The 22,698-nt window shown below is 46.7% G+C and overlaps 1 protein-coding gene across 1 annotated transcript in view; it reads right to left on the bottom strand.

Moving 5' to 3' along the window:
* Window positions 1-1,153: 1,153 nt before the first annotated feature.
* Window positions 1,154-22,698, bottom strand: part of oca2 (oculocutaneous albinism II) — a 103,124-nt gene continuing 81,579 nt past the window's right edge. Inside the window, exons 13-15 of the mRNA XM_055862346.1 lie at window positions 14,640-14,778; window positions 1,602-1,734; window positions 1,154-1,179 (exon numbers count right to left, since the gene is read on the bottom strand). Coding sequence (XP_055718321.1) covers window positions 1,154-1,179; window positions 1,602-1,734; window positions 14,640-14,778 — 298 coding nt within the window. The remainder of the gene's footprint in view (window positions 1,180-1,601; window positions 1,735-14,639; window positions 14,779-22,698) is intronic.

The raw sequence follows: 22,698 nt of genomic DNA, 5'->3' as shown, positions 1-22,698 counted from the left end.
AACATGACAACCAGCCCAGGGTAGGCTACATGTTGCCTAGTGGGTTAGGCCTACTGAAACATGACAACCGGCCGAAGGTAGGCTACCTGTTGCCTAGTGGGTTAGGCTTACTGAAACATGACAACCGGCCGAAGGTAGTCTACCTGTTGCCTAGTGGGTTAGGCCTACTGAAACATGACAACCGGCCGAAGGTAGGCTACCTGTTGCCTAGTGGGTTAGGCTTACTGAAACATGACAACCAGCCGAAGGTAGGCTACCTGTTGCCTAGTGGGTTAGGCCTACTGAAACATGACAACCGGCCGAAGGTAGGCTACCTGTTGCCTAGTGGGTTAGGCTTACTGAAACATGACAACCGGCCGAAGGTAGTCTACCTGTTGCCTAGTGGGTTAGGCCTACTGAAACATGACAACCGGCCGAAGGTAGGCTACCTGTTGCCTAGTGGGTTAGGCCTGCTGAAACATGACAACCGGCCGAAGGTAGGCTACCTGTTACCTAGTGGGTTAGGCCTGCTGAAACATGACAACCGGACGAAGGTAGGCTACCTGTGGCCTAGTGGGTTAGGCTTACTGAAACATGACAACCGGCCGAAGGTAGGCTACCTGTTACCTAGTGGGTTAGGCCTACTGAAACATGACAACCGGCCGAAGGTAGGCTACCTGTTGCCTAGTGGGTTAGGCCTACTGAAACATGACAACCGGCCGAAGGTAGCCTACCTGTTGCCTAGTGGGTTAGTCCTACTGAAACATGACAACCGGCCGAATGTAGGCTACCTGTTGCCTAGTGGGTTAGGCCTACTGAAACATGACAACCGGCCGAAGGTAGGCTACCTGTGGCCTAGTGGGTTAGGCCTACTGAAACATGACAACCAGCCGAAGGTAAGCTACCTGTTGCCTAGTGGGTTAGGCCTACTGAAACATGACAACCAGCAGAAAGTAGGTCCGTAAATTTTTAAAACAAGAATATTAAGCCGTCTGCTTTGCTTAATATAAGGAACTTTAAGTCATTTATAGTTTTACTTTTGATACTTTAACCAAATACTTTTAGACTTTTACTCCAGTACTATTTTACTGGCTGACTTTTACTTGAGTAACTCTCTATCAAGGAATCTATACGTTTACTTAACTTTCACAATTGGGTACTTTTTCCACCACTGCTAGTAGGCCAGTCCGAGGAGTTTTTCTCGGCAGAGACCATGATGTGTTTTCTAAGATGAGACCGTAGCAGCTAGCATTCACACCTTAAGACTGAAGACAGTCAGTAGCCTTCTGAATGTGTACTGTATGTACAAGGTAGACTACTCTCCTTGATTAGGTATTGAGTTAGACAGCTAATGAGTTGTTTTTTTAAACTAACATCCGCTGATCGATCTGTCCCTGCTTTTCATATGTTTCATTCCATGAATGTTTTGATGGTTCTCCGTAATACTAGCCAACTGGCAATTTTATGAAGTTGGCTTTAGCTAGCCAGCTACACACCAACAGTCTCAAACAATCACAATCACACACACACACACACACACACACACACACACACACACACACACACACACACACACACAGACTCAGACTCAGACTCAGACTCAGACTCAGACTCAGACTCACCGACGATCTCACTGGACTCCTTGTTGTATAGCTTCTTGTTCCAGTAGAGCAGACGGAGGAAAGGGAAGGAGGTGAGGAGGACCAGACAGATCCCCAGGAACATGTAGCCTGTGAAACTAGCAAAATCTATCCCCTGGAACACACAGACACACACAGAGGTTAGAATAGGATACTTCATTAGAGTTACTTTATTATATGCATTAAATACTTCATTATATTTATTAGAGCTACTTCATTCTATGTATTAGAGCTACTTCATTCTATGTATTAGAGCTACTTTATTATATGTAATAAATACTTCATTCTATGTATTAGAGCTACTTCATTCTATGTATTAGAGCTACTTCATTCTATGTATTAGAGCCAGACTACTTCATTCTATGTATTAGAGCTACTTCATTCTATGTATCAGAGCTACTTCATTCTATGTATCAGAGCTACTTCATTCTATGTATTAGAGCTACTTTATTATATGTAATAAATACTTCATTCTATGTATCAGAGCTACTTCATTCTATGTATTAGAGCCAGACTACTTCATTCTATGTATTAGAGCTACTTCATTCTATGTATTAGAGCTACTTCATTCTATGTATCAGAGCTACTTCATTCTATGTATCAGAGCTACTTCATTCTATGTATTAGAGCTACTTCATTCTGTGTATTAGAGCTACTTCATTCTGTGTATTAGAGCCAGACTACTTCATTCTATGTATTAGAGCTACTTCATTCTGTGTATTACAGCCAGACTTCTTTATTCTATGTATTAGAGCTAGACTACTTCATTCTATGTATTAGAGCCAGACTACTTCATTCTGTGTATTAGAGCTACTTCATTCTATGTATTAGAGCTACTTCATTCTGTGTATTAGAGCTACTTCATTCTGTGTATTAGAGCCAGACTACTTCATTCTATGTATTAGAGCTACTTCATTCTGTGTATTACAGCCAGACTTCTTTATTCTATGTATTAGAGCTAGACTACTTCATTCTATGTATTAGAGCTACTTCATTCTGTGTATTACAGCCAGACTTCTTTATTCTATATATTAGAGCCAGACTACTTCATTCTGTGTATTAGAGCTACTTCATTCTATGTATTAGAGCTACTTCATTCGGTGTATCAGAGCTACTTCATTCTATGTATTAGAGCTACTTCATTCTATATATTAGAGCTACTTCATTCTATGTATTAGAGCTACTTCATTCGGTGTATCAGAGCTACTTCATTCTATGTATTAGAGCTACTTCATTCTATATATTAGAGCTACTTCATTCTATGTATTAGAGCTACTTCATTCTACTGTGGTCTCGTGTGGCTCAGTTGGTAGAGCATGGTGCTTGCAACGCCAGGGTTGTGGGTTCAATTCCCACGGGGGGACCAGGGTTCAATACCCACGGGGGGACCAGGATGAATATGTATGAACTTTCCAATTTGTAAGTCGCTCTGGATAAGAGCGTCTGCTAAATGACTTAAAATGTAAATGTAAAAAATGTAGGGGATATGATCTCTATGTAGGGGATATGATCTCTATGTAGGGGGTATGATCTCTATGTAGGGGGTATGATCTCTATGTAGGGGATATGATCTCTATGTAGGGGATATGATCTCTATGTAGGGGGTATGATCTCTATGTAGGGGATATGATCTCTATGTAGGGGATATGATCTCTATGTAGGGGATATGATCTCTATGTAGGGGGTATGATCTCTATGTAGGGGATATGATCTCTATGTAGGGGATATGATCTCTATGTAGGGGATAATATCTCTATGTAGGGGGTATGATCTCTATGTAGGGGATATGATCTCTATGTAGGGGATATGATCTCTATGTAGGGGGTATGATCTATATGTAGGGGATATGATCTCTATGTAGGGGGTATGATCTCTATGTAGGGGATATGATCTCTATGTAGGGGGTATGATCTATATGTAGGGGATATGATCTCTATGTAGGGGGTATGATCTCTATGTAGGGGATGTGATCTCTATGTAGAGGATATGATCTCTATGTACGGGGTATGATCTATATGTAGGGGATATGATCTCTATGTAGGGGGTATGATCTCTATGTAGGGGATGTGATCTCTATGTAGAGGATATGATCTCTATGTAGGGGGTATGATCTCTATGTAGGGGATATGATCTCTATTTAGGGGATATGATCTCTATGTAGGGGGTATGATCTCTATGTAGGGGGTATGATCTCTATGTAGGGGGTATGATCTCTATGTAGGGGATATGATCTCTATGTAGGGGATATGATCTCTATGTAGGGGATATGATCTCTATGTAGGGGGTATGATCTCTATGTAGGGGATATGATCTCTATGTAGGGGGTATGATCTCTATGTACGGGGTATGTGCTTCTTCTAGGGGATGTTTGGCTCTATGTAGGGGATGTGAGCTCTATATAGGGGTACGGTCTCTTTATAAGGGATATGGGAATAGGGTTCCATTTGGGACTCATCCACTCTCTCCTTTTATAAAGTCTCCCCTTAAGAGTAGTTCTGACTGTGTGGTATCCTAAAACACATGTTGTGTGTGCGTGTGTGTGTGTGTGTGCGTGCGTGCGTGCGTGCGTGTTTTAGGGTGATGCAGATAACACCCTGTAAATGAGGAGATCTCATTCTCTCATCATTTGTTCATGCCCCACTTTACTGTCAGCAAGACGCTGCAAAACAAGTCACCCAACTAAAAAAACTAAGAGTGCACAGTAGAGAGAATAGATGGCCGTTTGGGACGCACCCTAGGTGTAGGTGGTCTAGTCTGTGCCTGTCTTAAGACTACAAGGTGCTGTTTGTCTGTCTACATTCAGCAGCCTAAGGTGTGATATGCTGTGATTGGTTGCAGGCCAGGTAGAGCCCGGGGCGTGAGGCACTCTGATTGGTTTACAGGGTGTCTGGAAGCCCTATGGCGGTCCAGCAGCTGCTAATGCCAGAGCTGTCACCACGGGTTACCAGCTCCAGGAGATGACACCCAATTACCAGGGAAATCTGTGGATGCCACCTGTAGTGTACACGCACACTCAAGCATGCACATACACACGGGCACACACGGGCACACACTGGCACACATGGGCACACACTGGCACACACACAGTGCATTCGGAAAGTATTCAGACCCCTTGACTTTTCCCACATTTTGTTACGTTACATTCTTATTCTAAATAAAAAATATATATAAAAAATCCTCAGCAATCTACACACAATACCACATACTGAAAAAGCGAAAACAGGTTTATATAACGTTTGTAAATGTTTTAAAAAATAAAAAACTGAAATACCTTACTTACATAAGTATTCAGACCGTTTGCTATGAGACTCAAAATTTAGCTCAGGTGTATCCTGCCTTGTTACCTGGTTTCACATATCTATATCACTGCCTTGTAATCTGGTTTCACATATCTCTACCACTGCCTTGTAATCTGGTTTCACATATCTCTATCACTGCCTTGTAATCTGGTTTCACATATCTATACCACTGCCTTGTAATCTGGTTTCACATATCTCTACCACTGCCTTGTAATCTGGTTTCACATATCTCTACCACTGCCTTGTAATCTGGTTTCACATATCTCTACCACTGCCTTGTAATCTGGTTTCACATATCTCTACCACTGCCTTGTAACCTGGCTTCACATATCTCTAACACTGCCTTGTAATCTGGTTTCACATATCTCTACCACTGCCTTGTAGTCTGGTTTCACATATCTCTACCACTGCCTTGTTACCTGGTTTCACATATCTCTACCACTGCCTTGTAATCTGGTTTCACATATCTCTACCACTGCCTTGTAACCTGGCTTCACATATCTCTACCACTGCCTTGTAATCTGGTTTCACATATCTATACCACTGCCTTGTAATCTGGTTTCACATATCTCTACCACTGCCTTGTAATCTGGTCTCACATATCTATATCACTGCCTTGTAACCTGGCTTCACATATCTATATCACTGCCTTGTAATCTGGTTTCACATATCTCTACCACTGCCTTGTAATCTGGTTTCACATATCTCTACCACTGCCTTGTAATCTGGTTTCACATATCTCTACCACTGCCTTGTAATCTGGTTTCACATATCTCTACCACTGCCTTGTAACCTGGCTTCACATATCTCTACCACTGCCTTGTAATATGGTTTCACATATCTATACCACTGCCTTGTAATCTGGTTTCACATATCTCTACCACTGCCTTGTAATCTGGTTTCACATATCTCTACCACTGCCTTGTAATCTGGTTTCACATATCTCTACCACTGCCTTGTAATCTGGTTTCACATATCTCTACCACTGCCTTGTAATCTGGTTTCACATATCTCTACCACTGCCTTGTAATCTGGTTTCACATATCTCTACCACTGCCTTGTAATCTGGTTTCACATATCTCTACCACTGCCTTGTAATCTGGTTTCACATATCTCTACCACTGCCTTGTAACCTGGTTTCACATATCTCTACCACTGCCTTGTAACCTGGTTTCACATATCTCTACCACTGCCTTGTAATCTGGTTTCACATATCTCTACCACTGCCTTGTAACCTGGCTTCACATATCTCTACCACTGCCTTGTAACCTGGTTTCACATATCTCTACCACTGCCTTGTAATCTGGTTTCACATATCTCTACCACTGCCTTGTAATCTGGTTTCACATATCTCTACCACTGCCTTGTAATCTGGTTTCACATATCTCTACCACTGCCTTGTAATCTGGTTTCACATATCTCTACCACTGCCTTGTAATCTGGTTTCACATATCTCTACCACTGCCTTGTAATCTGGTTTCACATATCTCTACCACTGCCTTGTAATCTGGTTTCACATATCTCTACCACTGCCTTGTAATCTGGTTTCACATATCTCTACCACTGCCTTGTAATCTGGTTTCACATATCTCTACCACTGCCTTGTAATCTGGTTTCACATATCTCTACCACTGCCTTGTAATCTGGTTTCACATATCTCTACCACTGCCTTGTAATCTGGTTTCACATATCTCTACCACTGCCTTGTAACCTGGCTTCACATATCTCTAACACTGCCTTGTAATCTGGTTTCACATATCTCTACCACTGCCTTGTAACCTGGCTTCACATATCTCTACCACTGCCTTGTAACCTGGTTTCACATATCTCTACCACTGCCTTGTAATCTGGTTTCACATATCTCTACCACTGCCTTGTAATCTGGTTTCACATATCTCTACCACTGCCTTGTAATCTGGTTTCACATATCTCTACCACTGCCTTGTAATCTGGTTTCACATATCTCTACCACTGCCTTGTAATCTGGTTTCACATATCTCTACCACTGCCTTGTAATCTGGTTTCACATATCTCTACCACTGCCTTGTAATCTGGTTTCACATATCTCTACCACTGCCTTGTAATCTGGTTTCACATATCTCTACCACTGCCTTGTAATCTGGTTTCACATATCTCTACCACTGCCTTGTAATCTGGTTTCACATATCTCTACCACTGCCTTGTAATCTGGTTTCACATATCTCTACCACTGCCTTGTAATCTGGTTTCACATATCTCTACCACTGCCTTGTAATCTGGTTTCACATATCTCTACCACTGCCTTGTAATCTGGTTTCACATATCTCTACCACTGCCTTGTAATCTGGTTTCACATATCTCTACCACTGCCTTGTAATCTGGTTTCACATATCTCTACCACTGCCTTGTAATCTGGTTTCACATATCTCTACCACTGCCTTGTAATCTGGTTTCACATATCTCTACCACTGCCTTGTAATCTGGTTTCACATATCTCTACCACTGCCTTGTAATCTGGTTTCACATATCTCTACCACTGCCTTGTAATCTGGTTTCACATATCTCTACCACTGCCTTGTAATCTGGTTTCACATATCTCTACCACTGCCTTGTAATCTGGTTTCACATATCTCTACCACTGCCTTGTAATCTGGTTTCACATATCTCTACCACTGCCTTGTAATCTGGTTTCACATATCTCTACCACTGCCTTGTAATCTGGTTTCACATATCTCTACCACTGCCTTGTAATCTGGTTTCACATATCTCTACCACTGCCTTGTAACCTGGTTTCACATATCTCTACCACTGCCTTGTAATCTGGTTTCACATATCTCTACCACTGCCTTGTAATCTGGTTTCACATATCTCTACCACTGCCTTGTAATCTGGTTTCACATATCTATATCACTGCCTTTTAATCTGGTTTCACATATCTATAGTACCAGTCAAATTTTTGGACACACCTACTCATTCAAGGGTTTTTCTTAATTTTTTACTATTTTCTACATTGTAGAATAATAGTGAAGACATCACAACTATGAAATAACACATATGGAATCATGTAGTAACCAAAAAAGTGTTAAACAAAACAAATGCCAAGAATGTGCAAAGCCTCATCATGGTAAAAGGTGGCTACTTTGAAGAATCTCAAATATAAAATATATTTTGATTTGTTTAACACTTTTTTGGTTACTACATGATTCCATATGTGTTATTTCATAGTTTTGATGTCTTTACTATTATTCTACAATGTAGAAAATAGTACAAATAAAGGAAAAACCCTTGAATGAGTAGGTGTGTCATAACTTTTGACTGGTACTGTGTGTTTTTCCAGCAGCAGAATATGATCGATGATGTCAAAAGCTGCACTGAAGTCTAACAAAACAGCTCCCACAATCTTTTTATCATCAATTTCTCTCAGCCAATCATCAGTCATTTGTGTAAGTCCTTCTTGACCGTCCTTCCTTATAAGCGTGCTGAAAGTCTGAGCTGGGCTTGGGTCGTTGATAAGTCAATGTCTCAACACAGCCTTATAATGCTGGGCGGCAGGTAGCCTAGTGGTTAGAGCTTAGGACTTGTAACCGAAAGTTTGCAAGATCGAATCCCCCGATCTGACAAGGTAAACATCTATCATTCTGCCCCTGAACAAGGCAGTTAAGCGACTTTCTTGGCCATCATTGTAAATAAGAATTTGTTCTCAACTTGCCGAGTTAAATGAAGGTCAAATAAATATATATTAAAACGCTGTGAAACGATCCAGGAACCCAAATGACTTAGCTGGTTGCAGCTCTCAAGACAATCCCTTGCTAGATTGCAGTTCCGTGTAATTACAGACCGGTTGTACTGAAGACAATGAGGTGGTATTACAGATACAGATGTACTTGTCTGAGGTAAGAGCCTGGGGAATATAGGACACTTTATAATGAAGTGCTGGTCAGAGAACAGAGGAGAACGTGACATCTATCTTCCTGGGACAACATACGTGTCCATCACTCCAGTCACTCCACTCCAGTCACTCCAGTCACTCCACTCCAGTCACTCCACTCCAGTCACTCCAGTCACTCCACTCCAGTCACTCCAGTCACTCCACTCCAGTCACTCCACTCCAGTCACTCCAGTCACTCCACTACAGTCACTCCAGTCACTCCACTCCAGTCACTCCACTCCAGTCACTCCAGTCACTCCACTCCAGTCACTCCAGTCACTCCACTCCAGTCACTCCAGTCACTCCACTCCAGTCACTCCACTCGTCACTCCAGTCACTCCAGTCACTCCACATGTCACTCGTCACTCCACATGTCACTCCAGTCACTCCAGTCACTCCAGTCACTCCAGTCACTCCAGTCACTCCAGTCACCCAGACCAGAGAAAACTTGCGATTCAAGTCTCTAAACTGTCGATACTGTATATCTTCTATATGTTATGAAGCTCATCATAGTCAAGGTCTCAGACCAATGACTGTACGTCCCCATTCACCAGGTGTCTATCTTATAGTTCACAACCAGTCTGTAGTATTATTGTATGATTACCAGTTCAAGGCCCGACCCAGTGACCCACACCCTGACTTAAACCTTGAGTTCACAGTAAGTCTGTGTCCCGAACATTCCCTATATCAGAATCAGTATATCTACAGACCCTGGTCAACAATAGTGCACTATATAGGGAATAGGGTGCAGGCCCTGGTCAACTATAGTGCTTTACATAGGGAATAGGGTGCAGGCCCTGGTCAACTATAGTGCACTACATCCCTAGGGAATAGGGTGCAGGCCCTGGTCAACTATAGTGCTCTACATAGGGGATAGGGTGCAGGCCCTGGTCAACTATAGTGCTCTATATAGGGAATAGGGTGCAGGCCCTGGTCAACTATAGTGCTCTACATAGGGAATAGGGTGCAGGCCCTGGTCATCTATAGTGCTCTACATAGGGAATAGGGTGCAGGCCCTGGTCAACACTAGTGCTCTACATAGGGAATAGGGTGCAGGCCCTGGTAAACTATAGTGCTCTACATAGGGAATAGGGTGCAGGCCCTGGTCAACTATAGTGCTCTACATAGGGAGGCCCTGGTCAACTATAGTGCTCTACATAGGGAATAGGGTGCAGGCCCTGGTCAACTATAGTGCACTACATAGGGAATAGGGTGCAGGCCCTGGTCAACTATAGTGCTCTACATAGGGAATAGGGTGCAGGCCCTGGTCAACTATAGTGCTCTACATAGGGAATAGGGTGCAGGCCCTGGTCAACACTAGTGCCCTATATAGGGAATAGGGTGCAGGCCCTGGTCAACACTAGTGATCTACATAGGGAATAGGGTGCAGGCCCTGGTCAACTATAGTGCTCTACATAGGGAATAGGGTGCAGGCCCTGGTCAACTATAGTGCTCTACATAGGGAATAGGGTGCAGGCCCTGGTCAACTATAGTGCACTATATAGGGAATAGGGTGCAGGCCCTGGTCAACTATAGTGCTCTACATAGGGAGGCCCTGGTCAACTATAGTGCTCTACATAGGGAATAGGGTGCAGGCCCTGGTCAACTATAGTGCACTACATAGGGAATAGGGTGCAGGCCCTGGTCAACTATAGTGCTCTACATAGGGAATAGGGTGCAGGCCCTGGTCAACTATAGTGCTCTACATAGGGAATAGGGTGCAGGCCCTGGTCAACACTAGTGCCCTATATAGGGAATAGGGTGCAGGCCCTGGTCAACACTAGTGCTCTACATAGGGAATAGGGTGCAGGCCCTGGTCAACTATAGTGCTCTACATAGGGAATAGGGTGCAGGCCCTGGTCAACTATAGTGCTCTACATAGGGAATAGGGTGCAGGCCCTGGTCAACTATAGTGCACTATATAGGGAATAGGGTGCAGACCCTGGTCAACTATAGTGCTCTATATAGGGAATAGGGTGCAGGCCCTGGTCAACTATAGTGCTCTACATAGGGAATAGGGTGCAGGCCCTGGTCAACTATAGTGCACTATATAGGGAATAGGGTGCAGGCCCTGGTCAACTATAGTGCACTACATAGGGAATAGGGTGCAGGCCCTGGTCAACTATAGTGCACTATATAGGGAATAGGGTGCAGACCCTGGTCAACTATAGTGCTCTATATAGGGAATAGGGTGCAGGCCCTGGTCAACACTAGTGCTCTACATAGGGAATAGGGTGCAGGCCCTGGTCAACTATAGTCCTCTACATAGGGAATAGGGTGCAGGCCCTGGTCAACTATAGTGCACTACATAGGGAATAGGGTGCAGGCCCTGGTCAACTATAGTGCTCTACATAGGGAATAGGGTGCAGGCCCTGGTCAACTATAGTGCTATATATAGGGAATAGGGTGCAGGCCCTGGTCAACTATAGTGCTCTACATAGGGAATAGGGTGCAGGCCCTGGTCAACTATAGTGCTCTATATAGGGAATAGGGTGCAGGCCCTGGTCAACTATAGTGCACTATATAGGGAATAGGGTGCAGGCCCTGGTCAACACTAGTGCTCTACATAGGGAATAGGGTGCAGGCCCTGGTCAACACTAGTGCTCTACATAGGGAATAGGGTGCAGGCCCTGGTCAACTATAGTGCTCTATATAGGGAATAGGGTGCAGGCCCTGGTCAACTATAGTGCTCTATATAGGGAATAGGGTGCAGGCCCTGGTCAACTATAGTGCTCTATATAGGGAATAGGGTGCAGGCCCTGGTCAACTATAGTGCACTATATAGGGAATAGGGTGCAGGCCCTGGTCAACTATAGTGCACTATATAGGGAATAGGGTGCAGGCCCTGGTCAACACTAGTGCTCTACATAGGGAATAGGGTGCAGGCCCTGGTCAACACTAGTGCTCTACATAGGGAATAGGGTGCAGGCCCTGGTCAACTATAGTGCTCTATATAGGGAATAGGGTGCAGGCCCTGGTCAACTATAGTGCTCTATATAGGGAATAGGGTGCAGGCCCTGGTCAACTATAGTGCACTACATAGGGAATAGGGTGCAGGCCCTGGTCAACTATAGTGCACTATATAGGGAATAGGGTGCAGGCCCTGGTCAACTATAGTGCTCTATATAGGGAATAGGGTGCAGGCCCTGGTCAACTATAGTGCACTACATAGGGAATAGGGTGCAGGCCCTGGTCAATACTAGTGCTCTACATAGGGAATAGGGTGCAGGCCCTGGTCAACACTAGTGCTCTACATAGGGAATAGGGTGCAGGCCCTGGTCAACACTAGTGCTCTACATAGGGAATAGGGTGCAGGCCCTGGTCAACTATAGTGCACTACATAGGGAATAGGGTGCAGGCCCTGGTCAACACTAGTGCTCTACATAGGGAATAGGGTGCAGGCCCTGGTCAACTATAGTGCTCTATATAGGGAATAGGGTGCAGGCCCTGGTCAACTATAGTGCACTACATAGGGAATAAGGTGCAGGCCCTGGTCAACACTAGTGCTCTACATAGGGAATAGGGTGCAGGCCCTGGTCAACTATAGTGCTCTATATAGGGAATAGGGTGCAGGCCCTGGTCAACTATAGTGCACTATATAGGGAATAGGGTGCAGGCCCTGGTCAACTATAGTGCTCTATATAGGGAATAGGGTGCAGGCCCTGGTCAACTATAGTGCTCTACATAGGGAATAGGGTGCAGGCCCTGGTCAACTATAGTGCACTATATAGGGAATAGGGTGCAGACCCTGGTCAACTATAGTGCTCTATATAGGGAATAGGGTGCAGGCCCTGGTCAACTATAGTGCTCTACATAGGGAATAGGGTGCAGGCCCTGGTCAACTATAGTGCTCTATATAGGGAATAGGGTGCAGGCCCTGGTCAACTATAGTGCACTACATAGGGAATAGGGTGCAGGCCCTGGTCAACTATAGTGCACTATATAGGGAATAGGGTGCAGACCCTGGTCAACTATAGTGCTCTATATAGGGAATAGGGTGCAGGCCCTGGTCAACTATCGTGCACTACATAGGGAATAGGGTGCAGGCCCTGGTCAACTATAGTGCACTATATAGGGAATAGGGTGCAGACCCTGGTCAACTATAGTGCTCTACATAGGGAATAGGGTGCAGGCCCTGGTCAACTATAGTGCTCTATATAGGGAATAGGGTGCAGACCCTGGTCAACTATAGTGCACTATATAGGGAATAGGGTGCAGACCCTGGTCAACTATAGTGCTCTACATAGGGAATAGGGTGCAGGCCCTGGTCAACACTAGTGCTCTATATAGGGAATAGGGTGCAGGCCCTGGTCAACACTAGTGCTCTACATAGGGAATAGGGTGCAGGCCCTGGTCAACTATAGTCCTCTACATAGGGAATAGGGTGCAGGCCCTGGTCAACTATAGTGCACTACATAGGGAATAGGGTGCAGGCCCTGGTCAACTATAGTGCTCTACATAGGGAATAGGGTGCAGGCCCTGGTCAACTATAGTGCTCTACATAGGGAATAGGGTGCAGGCCCTGGTCAACTATAGTGCTATATATAGGGAATAGGGTGCAGGCCCTGGTCAACTATAGTGCTCTACATAGGGAATAGGGTGCAGGCCCTGGTCAACTATAGTGCTCTATATAGGGAATAGGGTGCAGGCCCTGGTCAACTATAGTGCACTATATAGGGAATAGGGTGCAGGCCCTGGTCAACACTAGTGCTCTACATAGGGAATAGGGTGCAGGCCCTGGTCAACTATAGTGCTCTATATAGGGAATAGGGTGCAGGCCCTGGTCAACTATAGTGCTCTATATAGGGAATAGGGTGCAGGCCCTGGTCAACTATAGTGCTCTATATAGGGAATAGGGTGCAGGCCCTGGTCAACTATAGTGCACTATATAGGGAATAGGGTGCAGGCCCTGGTCAACTATAGTGCACTACATAGGGAATAGGGTGCAGGCCCTGGTCAATACTAGTGCTCTACATAGGGAATAGGGTGCAGGCCCTGGTCAACTATAGTGCTCTACATAGGGAATAGGGTGCATGCCCTGGTCAACTATAGTGCACTACATAGGGAATAGGGTGCAGGCCCTGGTCAACACTAGTGCTCTACATAGGGAATAGGGTGCAGGCCCTGGTCAACACTAGTGCTCTATATAGGGAATAGGGTGCAGGCCCTGGTCAACTATAGTGCTCTATATAGGGAATAGGGTGCAGGCCCTGGTCAACTATAGTGCACTACATAGGGAAGAAGGTGCAGGCCCTGGTCAACACTAGTGCTCTACATAGGGAATAGGGTGCAGGCCCTGGTCAACTATAGTGCTCTATATAGGGAATAGGGTGCAGGCCCTGGTCAACTATAGTGCTCTATATAGGGAATAGGGTGCAGGCCCTGGTCAACAATAGTCAACTATAGTGCACTATATAAGGAATAGGTTGCAGGCCCTGGTCAACTATAGTGCTCTATATAGGGAATAGGGTGCAGGCCCTGGTCAACTATAGTGCACTATATAGGGAATAGGGTGCAGGCCCTGGTCAACTATAGTGCACTACATAGGGAATAGGGTGCAGGCCCTGGTCAACTATAGTGCTCTACATAGGGAATAGGGTGCAGGCCCTGGTCAACTATAGTGCACTATATAGGGAATAGGGTGCAGGCCCTGGTCAACTATAGTGCTCTATATAGGGAATAGGGTGCAGGCCCTGGTCAACTATAGTGCTCTATATAGGGAATAGGGTGCAGGCCCTGGTCAACTATAGTGCTCTATATAGGGAATAGGGTGCCATTAGTGACTCAGCCTAAGACGTGATAACAGTGTCCTACACTTTTCCGGAGGTCCTGGTTGGAGACGATGATGACGTTGGGTGGATCCCCGACTGCTGTCGCCGCTCCTCCGATGTTGGTGAAGATCACCTCAGCTATCAGGACGTGTCTGGGGTCAAGGTTCAGGACCTCACATAACCTACAGGAACCAGAGGGAAAGAGAGAGAGAAACATTTAGACAGCACAAACATGGTAATTACAGCCTATATTTACAACCAATTTATTTTCCCCCTTCGTACTTTGTACTGCTGGCAAATTGTTACAACCCTGTACATAATCAATAATATATTACATTTGAAATGTCTATATTCTATTAAAACTTTTGTAAGTGTAATGTTTACTAATGTTTACCTTGTTTATTTCTGAGCAATTAATAAAATGGCCACCGGACTATTTATAATGACCCCCCCCCCCCCCCCTTTTGTACACTGCTGCTACTCTCTGTTTATTATCTATACATAGTCACTTTACCCCTACCTACATGTACACTGCTGCTACTCTCTGTTTATTATCTATACATAGTCACTTTACCCCTACCTACATGTACACTGCTGCTACTCTCTGTTTATTATCTATACATAGTCACTTTACCCCTACCTACATGTACACTGCTGCTACTCTCTGTTTAGTATCTATACATAGTCACTTTACCCCTACCTACATGTACACTGCTGCTACTCGCTGTTTATTATCTATGCATAGTCACTTTACCTACATGTACACTGCTGCTACTCGCTGTTTATTATCTATACATAGTCACTTCACCCCCACCTACATGTACAGATTACCTCAACTAGCCTGTACCCTCACACACTGACTCAGTACCGGTACCTCCTGTATATAGCCTCCACATTGACTCTGTACCGGTACCCCCTGTATATAGCCTCCACATTGACTCTGTACCGGTACCCCCTGTATATAGCCTCCACATTGACTCTGTACCGGTACCCCCTGTATATAGCCTCCACATTGACTCTGTACCGGTACCCCCTGTATATAGCCTCCACACTGACTCTGTACCGGTACACCCTGTATATAGCCTCCACATTGACTCTGTACCGGTACCCCCTGTATATAGCCTCCACATTAACTCTGTATAGGTACCCCCTGTATATAGCCTCCACATTGACTCTGTACAGGTACCCCCTGTATATAGCCTCCACATTGACTCTGTACCGGTACCCCCCTGTATATAGCCTCCACATTGACTCTGTACCGGTACCCCCTGTATATAGCCTCCACATTGACTCTGTACCAGTACTCCCCTGTATATAGCCTCCACATTGACTCTGTACCGGTACCCCCTGTATATAGCCTCCACATTGACTCTGTACCGTAATACCCTGTATATAGCCTCCACATTGACTCTGTACCGTAATACCCTGTATATAGCCTCCACATTGACTCGGTACCGTAACACCCTGTATATAGCCTCCACATTGACTCTGTACCGTAATACCCTGTATATAGCCTCCACATTGACTCGGTACCGTAACACCCTGTATATAGCCTCCACATTGACTCTGTACCGTAACACCCTGTATATAGCCTCCACATTGTCTCTGTATCGGTACCCCCTGTGTATAGCCTCCACATTGACTCTGTACCGTAACACCCTGTATATAGCCTCCACACTGACTCTGTACCGGTACCTCCTGTATATAGCCTCCACATTGACTCTGTACCGGTACCCCCTGTATATAGCCTCCACATTGACTCTGTACCGGTACACCCTGTATATAGCCTCCACACTGACTCTGTACCGGTACCCCCTGTATATAGCCTCCACATTGACTCTGTACCGTAACACCCTGTATATAGCCTCCACATTGTCTCTGTACCGGTACCCCGTGTGTATAGCCTCCACATTGACTCTGTACCGTAAAACACTGTGTATATAGCCTCCACATTGACTCTGTACCGTAATACCCTGTATATAGCCTCCACATTGACTCTGTACCGGTACCCCCTCTATATAGCCTCCACATTGACTCTGTACTGGTACCCCCTGTATATAGCCTCGTTATGTTATTCTTATTGTGTTACTTTTTAGTATTATGTTATATTTTTGTCTATTTGGTAAATATTTTCTTAACTCTTGATGAACTGCACTGTTGGTTAAGGGCTTGTAAGTAAGCGTTTCACTGTAAGGTCACCAATTGTTGTATTCGGTTCACGTGACTAATGAAGTTTGATGTGATTTATTTCCCTTTTGTTTATTGTCTATTCCATTTGCTTTGACAATGAAAACATTTGTTTCCCATCCCAAAAAAATAACTTTGAATTGAATTGAAAAAGAAAGAGAAGAGGGGAAAGGGAGAGAGGGGATGGGGAGAGAGGGGAGGTAGAGAGGGGAAGGGGAGAGAGGGGAGGTAGAGAGGGGAAAGGGAGAGAGGGGAAAGGGAGAGAGGGGAAAGGGAGAGAGGGGAGGTAGAGAGGGGAGGTAGAGAGGGGAAAGGGAGAGAGGGGAGGTAGAGAGGGGAAAGGGAGAGAGGGGAGGGAGAGAGGGGAAAGGGAGAGAGGGGAGGTAGAGAGGGGAAAGGGAGAGAGGGGAAGGGGAGAGAGGGGAGGTAGAGAGGGGAAAGGGAGAGAGGGGAGTTAGAGAGGGGAGGTAGAGAGGGGAAAGGGAGAGAGGGGAGTTAGAGAGGGGAGGTAGAGAGGGGAAAGGGAGAGAGGGGAGTTAGAGAGGGGGGGTAGAGAGGGGAAAGGGAGAGAGGGGAAAGGGAGAGAGGGTAAAGGGAGAGAGGGGAAAGGGAGAGAGGGGAGGTAGAGAGGGGAAGGGAGAGAGGGGAGGTAGAGAGGGGAAAGGGAGAGAGGGGAGGGAGAGAGGGGAAAGGGAGAAAGGGGAGGTAGAGAGGGGAGGTAGAGAGGGGAAAGGGAGAGAGGGGAGGTAGAGAGGGGAGGTAGAGAGGGGAAGGGGAGAGAGGGGAGGTAGAGAGGGGAAAGGGAGAGAGGTGAGGTAGAGAGGGGAAAGGGAGAGAGGGGAGGTAGAGAGGGGAAAGGGAGAGAGGGGAGGTAGAGAGGGGAAAGGGAGAGAGGGGAGGTAGAGAGGGGAGGTAGAGAGGGGAGGGAGAGAGGGGAAAGGGAGAGAGGGGAAAGGGAGAAAGAGGAGTTAGAGAGGGGAGGTAGAGAGGGGAAAGGGAGAGAGGGGAAAGGGAGAGAGGGGAGGTAGAGAGGGGAAAGGGAGAGAGGGGAAGGGGAGAGAGGGGAGGTAGAGAGGGGAAAGGGAGAGAGGGGAGGCAGAGAGGGGGGGTGGAGAGGGGAAAGGGAGAGAGGGGAAAGGGAGAGAGGGTAAAGGGAGAGAGGGGAAAGGGAGAGAGGGGAGGTAGAGAGGGGAAGGGAGAGAGGGGAGGTAGAGAGGGGAAAGGGAGAGAGGGGAGGGAGAGAGGGGAAAGGGAGAAAGGGGAGGTAGAGAGGGGAGGTAGAGAGGGGAAAGGGAGAGAGGGGAGTTAGAGAGGGGGGGGTAGAGAGGGGAAAGGGAGAGAGGGGAAAGGGAGAGAGGGTAAAGGGAGAGAGGGGAAAGGGAGAGAGGGGAGGTAGAGAGGGGAAGGGAGAGAGGGGAGGTAGAGAGGGGAAAGGGAGAGAGGGGAGGGAGAGAGGGAGAAAGGGGAGAGAGAGGGGAGGTAGAGAGGGGAAAGGGAGAGAGGGGAGGTAGAGAGGGGAGGTAGAGAGGGGAAGGGGAGAGAGGGGAGGTAGAGAGGGGAAAGGGAGAGAGGTGAGGTAGAGAGGGGAGGTAGAGAGGGGAAAGGGAGAGAGGGGAGGTAGAGAGGGGAAAGGGAGAGAGGGGAGGTAGAGAGGGGAAAGGGAGAGAGGGGAGGTAGAGAGGGGAAAGGGAGAGAGGGGAGGTAGAGAGGGGAAAGGGAGAGAGGGGAGGGAGAGAGGGGAAAGGGAGAGAGGGGAGGTAGAGAGGGGAAAGGGAGAGAGGGGAGGTAGAGAGGGGAAGTAGAGAGGGGAGGGAGAGAGGGGAAAGGGAGAGAGGGGAGGTAGAGAGGGGAAAGGGAGAGAGGGGAGGTAGAGAGGGGAAAGGGAGAGATGGGAAAGGGAGAGAGGGGAAAGGGAGAGAGGGGAGGTAGAGAGGGGAAAGGGAGAGAGGGAAAGGGAGAGAGGGGAAAGGGAGAGAGGAGGCAGAGAGGGGAAAGGGAGAGAGGGGAAAGGGAGAGAGGGAAAGGGAGAGAGGGGAAAGGGAGAGAGGGGAGGTAGAGAGGAGAAAGGGAGAGAGGGAAAGGGAGAGAGGGGAAGGGGAGAGAGCGGAGGCAGAGAGGGGAAGGGGAGAGAGGGGAGGTAGCGAGGGGAAGGGGAGAGAGGGGAGGCAGAGAGGGGAAGGGGAGAGAGGTGAGGTAGAGAGGGGAGGTAGAGAGGGGAAAGGGAGAGAGGGGAGGTAGAGAGGGGAAAGGGAGAGAGGGGAGGTAGAGAGGGGAAAGGGAGAGAGGGGAGGTAGAGAGGGGAGGGAGAGGGGAAAGGGAGAGAGGGGAAAGGGAGAAAGGGGAGGTAGAGAGGGGAGGTAGAGAGGGGAAAGGGAGAGAGGGGAAAGGGAGAGAGGGGAGGTAGAGAGGGGAAAGGGAGAGAGGGGAAGGGGAGAGAGGGGAAAGGGAGAGAGGGGAGTTAGAGAGGGGAGGTAGAGAGGGGAAAGGGAGAGAGGGGAGTTAGAGAGGGGGGGTAGAGAGGGGAAAGGGAGAGAGGGGAAAGGGAGAGAGGGTAAAGGGAGAGAGGGGAAAGGGAGAGAGGGGAGGTAGAGAGGGGAAGGGAGAGAGGGGAGGTAGAGAGGGGAAAGGGAGAGAGGGGAGGGAGAGAGGGGAAAGGGAGAAAGGGGAGGTAGAGAGGGGAGGTAGAGAGGGGAAAGGGAGAGAGGGGAGGTAGAGAGGGGAGGTAGAGAGGGGAAGGGGAGAGAGGGGAGGTAGAGAGGGGAAAGGGAGAGAGGTGAGGTAGAGAGGGGAGGTAGAGAGGGGAATGGGAGAGAGGGGAGGTAGAGAGGGGAAAGGGAGAGAGGGGAGGTAGAGAGGGGAAAGGGAGAGAGGGGAGGTAGAGAGGGGAAAGGGAGAGAGGGGAGGGAGAGAGGGGAAAGGGAGAGAGGGGAGGTAGAGAGGGGAAAGGGAGAGAGGGGAGGTAGAGAGGGGAGGTAGAGAGGGGAGGGAGAGAGGGGAAAGGGAGAGAGGGGAGGTAGAGAGGGGAAAGGGAGAGAGGGGAGGTAGAGAGGGGAAAGGGAGAGAGGGGAAAGGGAGAGAGGGGAAAGGGAGAGAGGGGAGGTAGAGAGGGGAAAGGGAGAGAGGGAAAGGGAGAGAGGGGAAGGGGAGAGAGCGGAGGCAGAGAGGGGAAGGGGAGAGAGGGGAGGTAGCGAGGGGAAGGGGAGAGAGGGGAGGAAGAGAGAGGAAGGGGAGAGAGGGGAGGCAGAGGGGGGAAAAGGAGAGAGGGGAGGTAGAGAGGGGAAAGGGAGAGAGGGGAAAGGGAGAGAGGGGACCTGGTGGTTATTACACTGTACCTGGTGGTAACAGCTGTACCTGATGGTTATAACACTGTACCTGATGGTTATTACACTGTACCTGATGGTTATTACACTGTACCTGATGGTTATTACACTGTACCTGATGGTAACAGCTGTACCTGGTGGTTATTACACTGTACCTGATGGTTATTACACTGTACCTGATGGTTATTACACTGTACCTGATGGTAACAGCTGTACCTGGTGGTTATTACACTGTACCTGGTGGTTAAAACACTGTACCTGGTGGTTTTTACACTGTACCTGGTGGTTATTACACTGTACCAGGTGGTTATTACACTGTACCTGGTGGTTATAACACTGTACCTGGTGGTTATTACACTGTACCTGGTGGTTATTACACTGTACCTGGTGGTTATAACACTGTACCTGATGGTTATTACACTGTACCTGATGGTTATTACACTGTACCTGGTGGTTATTACACTGTACCTGGTGGTTATTACACTGTACCTGGTGGTTATTACACTGTACCTGGTGGTTATAACACTGTACCTGGTGGTTATAACACTGTACCTGATGGTTATAACACTGTACCTGATGTTATAACACTGTACCTGGTGGTTATTACACTGTACCTGGTGGTTATAACACTGTACCTGGTGGTTATTACACTGTACCTGATGGTTATAACACTGTACCTGATGGTTATTACACGGTACCTGGTGGTTATTACACTGTACCTGGTGGTTATAACACTGTACCTGATGGTTATAACACTGTACCTGATGGTAACAGCTGTACCTGGTGGTTATTACACTGTACCTGGTGGTTATTACACTGTACCTGGTGGTTATAACACTGTACCTGATGGTTATAACACTGTACCTGATGGTAACAGCTGCACCTGGTGGTTATTACACTGTACCTGGTGGTTATAACAGCTGTACCTGATGGTTATAACACTGTACCTGATGGTTATTACACTGTACCTGATGGTTATAACAGCTGTACCTGATGGTTATAACACTGTACCTGGTGGTTATTACACTGTACCTGGTGGTTATTACACTGTACCTGGTGGTTATAACACTGTACCTGATGGTTATAACACTGTACCTGGTGGTTATTACACTGTACCTGGTGGTTATTACACTGTACCTGGTGGTTATTACACTGTACCTGGTGGTTATTACACTGTACCTGGTGGTTATAACAGCTGTACCTGGTGGTTATTACACTGTACCTGGTGGTTATTACACTGTACCTGATGGTTATTACACTGTACCTGGTGGTTATTACACTGATGGTTAATACACTGTACCTGATGGTTATAACACTGTACCTGGTGGTTATAACACTGTACCTGATGGTTATTACACTGTACCTGATGGTTAATACACTGTACCTGATGGTTATAACACTGTACCTGGTGGTTATAACACTGTACCTGGTGGTTATAACACTGTACCTGATGGTTATAACACTGTACCTGATGGTTATAACACTGTACCTGATGGTAACAGCTGTACCTGATGGTTATAACACTGTACCTGGTGGTTATTACACTGTACCTGATGGTTATTACACTGTACCTGATGGTAACAGCTGTACCTGGTGGTTATTACACTGTACCTGATGGTTATTACACTGTACCTGGCGGTTATAACACTGTACCTGGCGGTTATAACACTGTACCTGATGGTTATAACACTGTACCTGATGGTAACAGCTGTACCTGGTGGTTATAACACTGTACCTGGTGGTTATAACACTGTACCTGGTGGTTATTACACTGTACCTGGTGGTTATTACACTGTACCTGGTGGTTATTACACTGTACCTGATGGTAACAGCTGTACCTGGTGGTTATAACACTGTACCTGATGGTTATAACACTGTACCTGATGGTTATAACACTGTACCTGTTGGTTATAACACTGTACCTGGTGGTTATAACACTGTAGCTGGTGGTTATTACACTGTACCTGATGGTAACAGCTGTACCTGGTGGTTATAACACTGTACCTGATGGTTATTACACTGTACCTGATGGTTATTACACTGTACCTGATGGTTATTCCACTGTACCTGGTGGTTATAACACTGTACCTGGTGGTTATTACACTGTACCTGGTGGTTATTACACTGTACCTGATGGTTATTACACTGTACCTGATGGTTATTACACTGTACCTGATGGTTATTACACTGTACCTGATGGTAACAGCTGTACCTGATGGTTATAACACTGTACCTGATGGTAACAGCTGTACCTGGTGGTTATAACACTGTACCTGATGGTTATTACACTGTACCTGATGGTTATTACACTGTACCTGGTGGTTATTACACTGTACCCGATGTTATTACACTGTACCTGGTGGTTATAACACTGTACCTGATGGTTATTACACTGTACCTGGTGGTTATTACACTGTACCTGGTGGTTATTACACTGTACCTGATGGTTATTACACTGTACCTGATGGTTATAACACTGTACCTGATGGTTATTACACTGTACCTGGAGGTTATTACACTGTACCTGATGGTTATAACACTGTACCTGATGGTTATTACACTGTACCTGATGGTTATAACACTGTACCTGGTGGT

This window comes from Salvelinus fontinalis, chromosome 14 (assembly GCF_029448725.1).
Source record: "Salvelinus fontinalis isolate EN_2023a chromosome 14, ASM2944872v1, whole genome shotgun sequence".
In the NCBI taxonomy this organism is placed as follows: domain Eukaryota; kingdom Metazoa; phylum Chordata; class Actinopteri; order Salmoniformes; family Salmonidae; genus Salvelinus; species Salvelinus fontinalis.
Note: the sequence above shows the minus strand (reverse complement) of the source record. Positions and strands in the feature narration are given on the sequence as shown.